The 12,040-nt window shown below is 60.9% G+C and overlaps 1 protein-coding gene across 1 annotated transcript in view; it reads right to left on the bottom strand.

Annotated features, from left to right (window-relative positions):
* The window catches only part of SLC38A10 (solute carrier family 38 member 10), a 37,550-nt gene that overhangs the window by 20,988 nt on the left and 4,522 nt on the right, over nt 1-12,040 (bottom strand). The window contains exons 3-7 of the mRNA XM_042783570.1: nt 7,172-7,217; nt 6,315-6,408; nt 5,083-5,226; nt 4,676-4,800; nt 937-1,039 (exon numbers count right to left, since the gene is read on the bottom strand). Of these exons, the coding sequence (XP_042639504.1) occupies nt 937-1,039; nt 4,676-4,800; nt 5,083-5,226; nt 6,315-6,408; nt 7,172-7,217 (512 nt within the window). The remainder of the gene's footprint in view (nt 1-936; nt 1,040-4,675; nt 4,801-5,082; nt 5,227-6,314; nt 6,409-7,171; nt 7,218-12,040) is intronic.

The raw sequence follows: 12,040 nt of genomic DNA, 5'->3' as shown, positions 1-12,040 counted from the left end.
ACCATGGGAGATAGGGGTGGTCGCAGGAGATGAGAGGCCTGGGGGACCATGGGAGATGGGGGTGGTCACAGGAGACGAGAGGCCTGGGGGACCATGGGAGATGGGGGGTGCTAGCGGGAGACAAGAAGAGGAGGGGACCACAGGAGATGGGAGGTGATAACGAGATGAGAGGCTTGGGGGGATCGTGGGAGATGGGGGGGATCGCAGGACATAAGAGGCCTGAGGGACCACAGGAGATGGGGGGATCATGGGTGCCCAGAGGCCTGTGGGGACCGTGGGAGCTGGGGGGGGAACTGCGGGAGATGGGGGGGATCATGGGAGACAAGAGGCCTGGGGGACCGTGGGCACTGACGGGAGGAGGTACCACAAGCACTGAGAGAAGGGGGGACTGCGGGTGCCAAGAGCAGGGGTGACCATGGGTGTCATGGGTAGGCCAGCATCCCTGACAGCCCCGTGGTGGCCTAGGGGAACAGGCTATCGGCCACACAGGGCATCTCCGACTCCGCTGGTGAGATACAAAGACTCGGCAGCAGCTTGAGAGTGGGAGGCAACCCCCCAGCAGCGGTTATGTCTCCCTTTGCCGTTTCTCACTGCCCGGATTCTTTTTGCTGAACATGTTCCACTTCCATGGGGAAAGTCACTTTGACCAAAGACCTTGGTAAGATGTGACTTGGTACCAGGTAAGCTTAACCCACACCAGCCAACTGGGGGAGCAGGTGGCCACAGGCGGAAGCGGCTGGGGCGGTGGGATAGCGGGACTCAGAGGCAGGGCTAGCACACCCAGCAAAGCGTGAGGCCAGCCCATCCCCCGACAGCAAAGTGCCAGAGCCTGGGCAGGGCCTGCACAGGGCACCACTGGGGGGCTGCCAGGAGGTGACAGGAGACCCCCTGAAGCCCGTGACAGCCCACCACGCTGACGCCAAAGAGCGCCCCTACCGTGATGTAGAAGGTGGTAACCACGTTGAGAGAGGAGGCAAAGATGGAGCTCATTGTCTTCACTGAGGGCTCGTCCAGGCTGTCATAGGTGGGCAGGACCTGGCTGCAGGCACAGACCGCGTCACCAAGCGCATCCAGACACAGACACCTCCCCACACGCACCACTGCCCAGACTGCTCCACGCTCTCAGGTCTCAGTGACGATGACGGGAGTGGGTAAGGCTACCCGCAAGGAGCCCTGCCCCTATAATGCCTCTGTGACCACAGCTCAGGCCAACCGGCACATGGTGCACTACAGGCGGGAAGGAGTGCAGCTGTGGCCAGAGGACACGGGCAGGCCGGGGGCTCAGAGACAGGGGTGGGTGCAGGGGGCCCGATCAGAAGCAAGCAGAGGACACGCCGGGCAAGTGTGAGTACAGGCAGCCGCCATCAGGGTGGGCACGCAGCTCGGCCAGAGGTGGGGATCGACAGGGGGCAGAGAACGACCCGCTGGTAAAGGGACAGGCCCACGGCAGGGGACGTGAAAACAGAGGGCACGCTCCAGCGCCGACGGATGGCTGGAGGCTCGAGCCACCCCAGGCGGCTTGGAAGAAAGACCTGTTGACCTGAACAGTCCAGAAAGTCACAACCTCGCAAACCCTATGGCACAGGTCTGTTCCACACACAAGCAAGGACACAGAACCAGCAGCCAAACCCAAACGTGCAGGGAAGGAAGGGCAGGGGACACCCCGGCTTTAACAGAGGCGCACGCGTGAGCACACGGGCAGCTGCAGCCAGGGCCTGGGCACCACTCTCCTCGCCCAAGAGGAAGCCCAGCAGCCAGAGCCCTGCCTCACCCTCCACCGCCCTGGGACACCGTGAAGTCAGGACAGAACAGCTGGTGTCCAGCCCCCACCATGTGCCCTGGCCCACCACTCCGGGAGAAGACTGTGTCTGGATGGGCTTCAGCACCCCACCCCGGCTGGAGCAGAGAGCCCACACCTGTCGCCCCAGCTCAGGAGAGCTCAGTGCAGGTTCACCCCACACACACATCAGGTGCCCCACTGCAGGGGCTGCTGCTACCACCTGGCTGCGTGCCGAAGGACCTACAGGGAAGCTCGCTCCTGGCCAAAGCAGCTGTACTACAGGAGAAAGACCCTGCTCCCACCACCTCGTCCGCCAAGCACCCTGGGCAACAGCAAGGCCACCCCTGGAGACTCTGAGTTCCAGACCAGCGGAGCTTCCGCACGCAGCCTGAGTGCACTCCTCCCACCCCAGCGCACAGACAGGTCCTCCCAAGCCTCTGGCAACTCGGGCCACACTCAGGACAGCCCCGGCCACACCCCTGGGCCCATGATGGCCGACCCAGCAGCCCCAGCCACACCTCCAGCCCACTATGGCCAGTCCAGGAGGGCAGCCCCGGCCACACCACCTAGCCCACTATGGCTGGCCCAGAAGGACAGTCCCGGCCACACCCTGGGCCCATGATGGCCAGCACTGCTGGGTTCTTCAGACCTGAGGAGCAGGCCATGGTGGTCAGGAAGGCTTGCTCATTCCTCAAAATGCATGGATGGGCCACGTGGGCAGGGAGGGCCTGGCTGTCATCCCCCATATCACCTCCATGCCTGGCAAATGTCCACATTCCCAAAGGGGTAGGATGCACCCTGATCAAGAAATGTGGGTGCTGGTGCTGGAGCAGCACCTCTGCACTCAACATAACTTTGTGCCCAGACAGACCTTCTAGGAGTCAGAATGACATGTGTCCACAACTTTAACCCAGAAAACAGACCCAGCAGACACACTGGTTACACACATACACACATGTGCAAGTGCCGACACACACAAACATGCACACATGCACATGCATGCACACATGCAAGCAAGCACGCACGTACATATGCACATACACAAACATATGCAGGCACACATCAATGCACACACACATACCCAAATGCATGCAGGCACACATGCATCTGCACACAGTCATGCACACATACACACATAAATGTAAGCACACATACTCACACACATACAAACACATATACACATAAACGCAACTATGCACCTGCATGCATACACACACAAGCACAAATGCACACACGTACATGTCAAACACACACATTTGCATAGCCATGCACACATGCATGTGTACATATGTGCACTCATGCACATTCGCACATACATACATGTATTCATGCACATATGCAGAAATACATGCACAAGCAGACATACCTATGCACACAAGTACACATGCACACACATATACACAGAAACGCATGCGCGCGTGCACACACAAGCACTTGCACAAACATGCATACACTGCTTGCATGCACACACATACACACATATACACGCACGGATGCATACACATGTGGAAACCTGTGCAAGGCACACACACATGCCCGCATGCACAAATGCACACACATGTGCACACACATGCACACTAAAGCATATAAGACTGAAATGCACACACATGTAAGCACAATACACACATCCACATACATACACAGGTAAATACATGAATGCACACATATACATGTGCACAGAATATATACACCCAACCACACACATGCACATGCAGAAATGCATACATACACTTATACATGTACAGATGCACATACAATACACATACAGCCAACCACACACATGCACATGTGCATGTACACATATACATGCATATACACATGCACACTTGTGCGTGTACACATGAATGCATGTGCATATATACACACCCACATGAAAACCCGCACACATTTACACTCACATGCACACACATGCACTTTCTCACAAACACATGCATACCTACACATACTGACATGCACACAGTGCTCACATATGAATCCACAAGCACACACACATACATGCACATACTTGCAAGCACGCACATATGTATGCATACCTGCACTCGCACACCTGTGCATGCACACACACATACACACTTGTGCATACACATGCCAGTGCATGTACACATTCACACATACACCATGGTGGGTAACAGCAAGGCTGGAGCAAGCAGGAGACACCGTGCTGTCAGGATCTGGGGTCAGGAGTAGTTGCTCGGATCACACTCATGGGCATCAGCACAGCAGTGGGAATAAATCCTGTCTGTCACAGGTGCTTACAGTCACACCATGTGGGCACTACAGGAAGGGGGACACTCTGCCAGAACCATACATGCATACACACATACATGCACACACGCACACACATACATGTACACACAGACACAGATCTCTAAGAGCTGCCCCATAGCTGTCTGAAGTCTGCGATTCTCTTTTCAGTATCCACCAACAGACAGTCCTGCCAAAATGCAGAGGGTGCTGCCTTGTCAGATGGCCCCCACAGTCGAGCCAACAGCCAGCTCGGCTGGTGGAGGACCCGGCAAACAGGCCATCACTGAGTTACACTGAGCGACTCAGCCCCAGGAAGGATGTCAACTCATCTGCCTAAAGGCAGGCTGCCTCCTTCAGCTGATGGGAGGGCTGAGCAAAGCGCTGCTCCTGGGACAGGTGAGGTGACCAAAGGAAAGAAGGGTGGGTGACCAGCCTCTCAAACTGCGGCACCCCCCAAGAGGACCCTCCACACCCACAGGCCCCTCCATGCCACGCCCCCCCACAGGCCCCCCCACACACACACCATGGCCCCTCCTACAGGCCCTCAGCACCAGGCCCCCCCACAGAACCCTCACGCCCCCTTGCTCCCAGACTCTCCCCTGTGCCTCCCCCCGACCTCCACGCCATGGCCGGGCTGGCAGTACTTACGACTGGCAGGCGAAGGACATGCCGAAGATGGGAATACAGCGGAAGATGCCCTCCCAGCGCACGTAGCTGACCCGCCGCAGCCACTGCCCGCCAAAGAGGCCGTGCTTGAGCGAGGACAGCACAATCTGCAGAGCCGGGGTGTCAGGGCCCGGACGAGCCCTCCAGCGGACCTCCGTCCCACCCATACCCACGCCTCCTGGCCCCGCCCCAGACCGGCCCCGCCCCCTGGACCTGCCTTCCCCTCACACTCACCCTGCCCCGCTCATACCCTCCCCTCCTGGCCCCGCCCTGCCCCAGCCTGGCCCCGCCTCACCTCCTGGCCCCGCCCCAGACCGGCCCTACCTCCTGGCCCTGCCTTCCCCCACACCCACCCCGGCCCTGCCCCACGTCCCAACGCGCAAACGCACCACGCACATGAAGACACTGTAGAAGATGAGGGCCATGGCGCTGAAGGACTGGATGGAGGCCATCATGTTCCTCTGGAGGCTGAGTGGCAGCACAATGCACAGGGACACCACCACCAGCAGGAAGACGCGGAAGTGGCTGGTCACCTGGGGGACCAAGGAGCAGGTGAGGGGGCCGGGGAGGGGCCCCACCTGCCCTGTGCCAGGTGAGGACACAGGCCCACAGCCAGCTACATCCAAGGACAGAGAGCCACCGAGGCTCAAATCTGGTCTGACTGCTTCTCTCTCATTACCCTGCGACCTCAGTCACTGACCACCTCTAGACCCTGCGTGGGGCAAGGGCACAGACTGAGACCATCCGAGCCAAGGACACAGGGGGACCAAGACACAGGAGAGACCCCTCAGACACGGGGCCCCACAAACAGGAGCAGGCCTGTGTGTACTGCACTGGGCGGTCACTGGGGGCCACTGCTGCACCATGTGGGCAGCTGGGCCCCTCTGCAGAGAGCCCTGGATGCAGGGGAAGAGGCGGGACCAGGCAGAGCCCAGGGAGACGGAGGCTGGAGAGATGGAGGCCAGGGAGATACTTCCGGTGCTGGAACTGGATGTCACGTTGTTGCAGAAGGAAGACTGGATGCTGACCCAGAAAACTCAGCCAACAGCCCACACCGCTGCTTCCCAGACAAACACAGAAAGGGCCAGGGGTCCTGAAGGCTTCACGCGGCTGCGCCACACACATCTGACGCCACAGTCCCTGACCTGGAGCTGACACCACCACGCTCACGGGGTACAGAGCCTCCGAGACCCTGCACGCCCCCCACCCCAACATCAGCCCACGCATCACAGCAGCGCACAGACGCCAGCCATCCTGGGCACCCTCGGAGCACCGCATGAGGGCAGCCTTGCTGGGCCCGATACTCATCCCCACAGGTAGGCCTGTGACGGCCGTGCCCTTCTCTGCGGTCAGACTGCACACAGCCTGGAGGACTCTCCACGCCCCGCTTCCTCTCCCCCGTCTTCCCAGGAGCAGGAGTCGCCCGTGAGGCCCCTGCAATTGTAGCTCCTCCAGACACCCGGTGCCCAGGGCGTGGGCTGACCCTGAGGCCTAACACGGGTGCCCCCGGCTGGCTGCACCGCTCCCGATCCAGCAGCCGCGTGGACCCGCAAACAGCCACGTCGAGCAGCCCCTCGGGCGACCACACGGGCACGAACCACACACTCGAAGGCATCCTTACCTGAAACCCAAACAGCCGAGCAAAGAAGTTGGAGCCCAAGTCCCCGATGACCACGTAGAAAGCCATGCAGGTGCCCAGCATGAGCCCGATCATGCTGCAAGGAGAAAGCGGCCTTCAGGGGCTTCACGAGTGGCCTGAGAATCCGGCCACGCGCCATCCCAGGAGAGGGCAGCGAGCCGGAGCCCCCCAGGGCCCCACTGCGGATGTGTGATGCTGTGAAGGGGGACCGAGTGAAGACGCGATTAGAACGCGCCAGGGTGTGCAGGAGTTGGGTAGGTGCACAGAGGTCAGGCTCTGACCTGCGGTGAGCAGGAAGGGCGGGCACCCAGCCCTCCCTCTGTGGGGTTTGAGAAGCTCGTTCCGGGCTGCACCAGGGCGCTGCACGTGAGACAGGTTAAAAGCACGCCCCGTGCCTTCACGCCCGGCGGCTTCCTAGCCTTCCGCTCCCTTGGCGCCTGGGCGTACGACGGCTCAGCCCTTCTCTCATCTCCTAACATTTCACGCCAGAGGAGGAAAAGCTGACATGTTCCATTTCACGCTGCCTTTGCACGGTTTGGGGAGGGGCGGCGCACCCAGCACACAGGCCAGATGAACAGCCACTGGTGGGGAGCCGTGAGACTGGCCTCCACCAGTCCCTATCCGTTTTACTTAGTAAGACTTGAAGGCTTTCAAGTCAGAGCCTCATCACTCTAAGCGTACAACTGACTGGATTTCCAACTTTGAGGCAGCAGCACTTCAGACACACAATGTAATTCCAAACCAGTTCACACACATCCTTCATTCTGTGGGATCAAGTCTGTGTTCAGCAGAGGTGAGGAGGAAGGGCGGGGCCACGTCAGGACAAGTGGCACGGTTACCTGGTCTCCACCAACGTCTTCCCTGCTTTTCCGTAGGCGTGGAATGCTAGTGAAAGAAGAGAGTGAGCGCTCAACACGCTGCCACAGGCACGTCAGCAAAACAAAAGATCAGAGCTGCGACAGGCCACGTGACGGACGCCCACAGGCCACAGCCCCGCGGGCGCACGGGCAGAGCATGAATTCTGGTCCCCAGGCTTTACTCAGCTCTGTCACCCACTGATGGAAATGACACACAATGAGAACAAAGTGAGGGAAGGACACAAGGCAGGCTCTTTTCCTCAAAACATGGAAAGTCCCATTGGAAATGCCAGCTACATCCAAGGACAGATAGCCAGCAAGGTTCAAATCTGGTGTGACTGCTTCGTCAGAAAGGGCAGACGGCCAAATGTGTGCTGGTGGCTGATGGCCATCCCCACAGTGGAGCACAGCTCGGCCCGAGACGCCAGCACAGGAAACGCGACAGCATTGTGCTGCCGCGGGTCAAGCCAGTCACCAAAGGACAAGGCGTAGACGACCTCGTCCACCCCAAGCACCTAAAACAGATGCCAGAGGCGGGGGCCTCTGCTCTGGGCCCCCAAGCTCCTGGGAGGGCAGAGTGGTGGCAGGCAAGCACACGTCACTGAGCTGCAGACCAGACGCCTAGGGATATGAGAGAGCCACGTGTCATGGCTGTCCATTTAGCCACTCCCCAGCCCCCACCAGGCAGCTGCTGAAGGGACCGCCCACCTGGGGTGGGGCCACACGGGGTACTCGGGCAGAGAACGGCACCAACATGGTCCCCCAAGGGTCTTGTGGAGTCCAGCCGGGAGCTGTGCCCCACAGCCCTCGCGTTGACCCCTCCTGGGCGGTGGTGAGAGACCCTGGGGAGCAGCACTGGAGAAGGGCCAGAGCTCACGCCTGCTGCCGGGGGGGGGGATGCCGCCTCTGCAGCGCGGCTGGGCGCCCCCACACCGAGAGGGGCATGGCTGACTCCTTCCTGACAACCTGCCACTTACAGCAGGCACGATACCAGAAACTGACGCAGCGAGGCCCCTCCCAGGACCCCAGCGTTGTCCCCAACAGCCTGGCCAAGGAGAGGGTAGTTCTGGTACCCAGAGAGTAGCCAGGAGGGTGTGTGACAGGGCTGGGGACACGGGACTGCCACAGTGTCCGGCCACCGGTGCCGGCTTCCTGCCTGCATTTCCTCCCTTCACATGGAGGGTCGGAGAAGACTTGGAAAGCAGGAAACAAGCAGGTTGGTTTGGTGTGAACACGCCCACAAAGTGGTTTGGTGCTTGTACGTTTTAAGTTCTTGGAGAGAAGGAGGGCACTGCAAAAGGAGGGGTCTGGCCTGACGCTGAAGGGGAGGAACAGCCCGGAGTGCGGGCTGCCGCCACCCAGGGTGTGCCGGGGGCCTGTGTGTCCTTGTCTCTCCTGTCAGTCACAGGGCTTTCCGTGTCACACGGTCCTCCATGTCAGACGGAGACACACAGACTGGGGCTCGAGGTATCTTGAGACGTGTCACACAGAAACTCCGCAGGCCCACCAGCGCACGGCCTCATCTAGGGAGGTCCTCAGCTCGAGCCTCCCGGACGCGGTCGCCAGCAGCCCTTGGGACAGACACAAAGCCTACCCCCCGGATGGCCCGCCACCCTTTCCCTTCTCCAACAGAAGAGGAAGCGCTACGGCGTGTTCCGACACCCAGCTCACTGGCCCAGGAAAGTTCCAGAACACGTTGCATCTGGGACAGGGAAGCAAACGTGAGGTCCTGGGGGAAGCTGGACGTCTGAGTCAGGAGAGGCACCTTCCTCACACGAAGACCAAGCTGGTTCCCAGGATCCCATCCCGAAGGTGTTGCCCTGCTGAGGAGGTGGCGTCGAGGCCGGCCTCCCGTCCTCCCCTCTCCTTCACCTGGGGCCAGCTCTGCGGGTGGCGTACACGTACACACACACACACACACACGCGTACACACACACACGCGTACACACACACACACACGCGTACACACACACACGCATACCACTTCAGCTCCCAATCCCTCAGCAACCTCTAACCGAGTCTCAAACACAGGTGCCCACCTGACCACCACAGCCCGGCCTCCTGCCTGCTGGGAGCTGGAAGAGGGAGGCGCCCGAGCCCTGGGGCCTGCCCCCTGGCCCCTGTGTGGAAGATCAGAGCACATCCCCCAGGACCTGAGCCAGTACACTAGATGCAGCCAGGCTCAGGGGACCGACCGGCCCCTGACCACCCTGGCCCATGCCTCAGGGGCCTGCCCTCACAGCCCAGGCCGTGCGGGGGCAGGGTGAGCATGTCCCAAGGTTGCCCCCCCAATGTGCCCCCGCCTGCTTCCCCTCCCCCACCCCATCCACAGCTCTTCCGCTTGCAGCCCTGGCAGCAGCAGGGGGAGAAAGGGGCGTGGCGAGGTGCTGGCCCGGACGGAGGGGCACTGCAGGGAGAAGCAGGACAGCCATCTCGGACCTGGGGGTGCTTGGAGTCGACACCCCACTACCACACGACACAGCCAGCCCTCGCTGAAGGGTGCAGGCTGGGGAGGGGCCGTAAACCTTGACTTCACCGCCTTTAATCCCCAAGCCCCGACCCACTGTTCTGACCACAGCCTGGGGCCACACCTGGAGGGAAGCAGCCCCCCCCCGCCCCGCCCTGCAGCCCTGGCACAGGATTAACGCTGCTCCTGAGTGAAGCCGCCTGCTGGCGCCGTCCCTGCTGCAGGAGCGCCCGGTCCGCCAGAGGAGGCTGTCCCTGGTTCTCCTCTCTGAGAACAAGGGCCCCCGAAGGCTGCCAGGGGGCAGGCCAGGCAGGAAAGGGGCAGCAGGTAAGACAGCGACAAGACACCCACAGCCGGCAAAAGCAAACAAAATGAAGAAGTACACAAACCACGTCCAAAACCCTCTGGAGACCGTGGGCGTTGTCTAGACCAGCAGCGTCACCCCGCACTGTGGCAAGCGCCCGAGTGCTGGGAGGACTGCGGGCTAACTGCCCTGAGAAGCCACAGAACCGGCACACGTCTCAGATGCTACAAAGACAACCCCCGTCTGTGGGAAACAGTTTAAAGGAGCCACAAGCCACTGCTCGAGACGTGCTGGACACTTGGGACGTCCGTGCATCCTCGCGAGTCCCTGGCCTGGACTGAGGCCGTCCGTGCCGGCCGGCCCAGCAGGACACGCTAGCACCCCTCCCGGTCTCCACTGCAGCGGACACTCACGGCAGCGGCGGCGGCGGGAAGGCCTGGCAGTGACTCACGAGAGCAACAGGAGACGACTCGAGCTTCCGCACGGCCCGGTGGCCTGGAGCTGCTGCCAAGCCAGCCGTGCTGGGGCCTGGCCAGTGACCCCAGGGAGGCCATCTCTTCCTGTCTGGGCACACCCGCCCGAGCGCAAGACGGAGCCAAGACGCCACCAGAACAAAGGGGGCCAGGCCGGGACCCCTGCCCAGCTCCCCTGGGGACCCCGGGGCCAGGCCGGGACCCCCCTGGCTCCCCTGGGGACCCTGGTACCAGCCCGGGATCCCCTCCCCAGCGCCCCTGGGGGCGCCGGTGCTCACTGTTCACCTGAGGCCATGGGTGTTTTCTCATCCTTCCTGCCTCTTGGGGGCACAAGGCTGCAGTCACCTCATGCAGTTAAAGGTGAGGACCCCCCACTTGCAATTTCTTTCACTCTCATCTAGCCAAACCGGCCTGTCTCCTCGGTGACAAGCAGACACATGACCACTCAGCCCAGCGGAGGGCAATCTGTCTTCCATCAGGACATGGCTAAAGTCCCATGACATCTGAGCCGGGGAACCCTCCACAGACACCCTATGTGGGAGAGGTTCACCCTGTAGGCCATAGCCCTGCAGGGGGAGGAACGGCCCACAGCACCCTGTCTGTGGTTTCCAGGGTGGGCACTTCACCCTGAGTTGAGTCTGTCACTCATGGTGGCCCAAGTGCAACTGGTAGACTTCATGTCCTCAAGGGACTCCAACTCCAGTACAGGGACACCAGCACCTTTCCCTGAGGGGAGGGGAAAGGCACCCCAGCCACGAAGACCTCCCAGACATGAAAGGCCCCCCAGCCACGAAGGCCCCCCCAGCCCTGCAGGCCCCCCAGCCACGAAGGCCTCCCAGACACGAAGGGCCCCCCAGCCACGAAGGCCCCCCCAGTCACAAAGGCCCCCCAGCCACAAAGGCCCCCCAGCCAGGAAGGCTCCCCCCAGTCACGAAGGGCCCCCCAAACCACACAGCACCCCCAGCCCTGAAGGCCCCCCAGCCAGACAGGCCTCCCCAATACGTGGCATTGTCACGAGTCAGGATCGACTGGACAGTCGCGTCAAAGGAAGGACAAACCAAAGGGACAAAACCGCCACCAGCAGGGTCAGGAAACCGTACGGATCAGGACAGCGGGGCACGTGACCCCTCTACAGGCCGGTCGACTGATGACAGTTTCCTCAGGGGTGTTCAGAGAAGCGGAGAGGGCAGCGGGTCCCCCCAGGCCGCCCCGATGGGGAGGCTGGGGTTGTGGACAGCAGTTACCCAACAAGCCAGCCGACGTGGGGGCCGCGAGAACGTCTGTGGGTTCATTTGGGGGGGACCGTGTACATTTGCTGGGACAGGGCATGAAGAGTGAGGCACCGTCTGTGTTGCTTCAGTGCCGCGGGTGACCACAGAGACGGTCTGCAGATCCGAGTTCCCTCTTAAGATAAGGGGGAAGTCGCTGCCCAAGGACCTCTTTAAGAGTAAAGTGGGAGACGATGTAAATTAAGTAAGGAAAGGGGTGAGGGAGCTCTGGTGGCACAGTGCTACTGCTAACCAGAAGGCTGGCGGTTCAAACCCACCAGCCACTCCTCGGAAGGAAGGTTGGGCAATCTACTTCCATAGTGATACTGCCTCAGAAAC

Source organism: Orycteropus afer, unplaced genomic scaffold (genome assembly GCF_000298275.1).
Source record: "Orycteropus afer afer isolate SDZICR_OR568_19922 unplaced genomic scaffold, OryAfe1.0 scaffold00018, whole genome shotgun sequence".
In the NCBI taxonomy this organism is placed as follows: domain Eukaryota; kingdom Metazoa; phylum Chordata; class Mammalia; order Tubulidentata; family Orycteropodidae; genus Orycteropus; species Orycteropus afer.
Note: the sequence above shows the minus strand (reverse complement) of the source record. Positions and strands in the feature narration are given on the sequence as shown.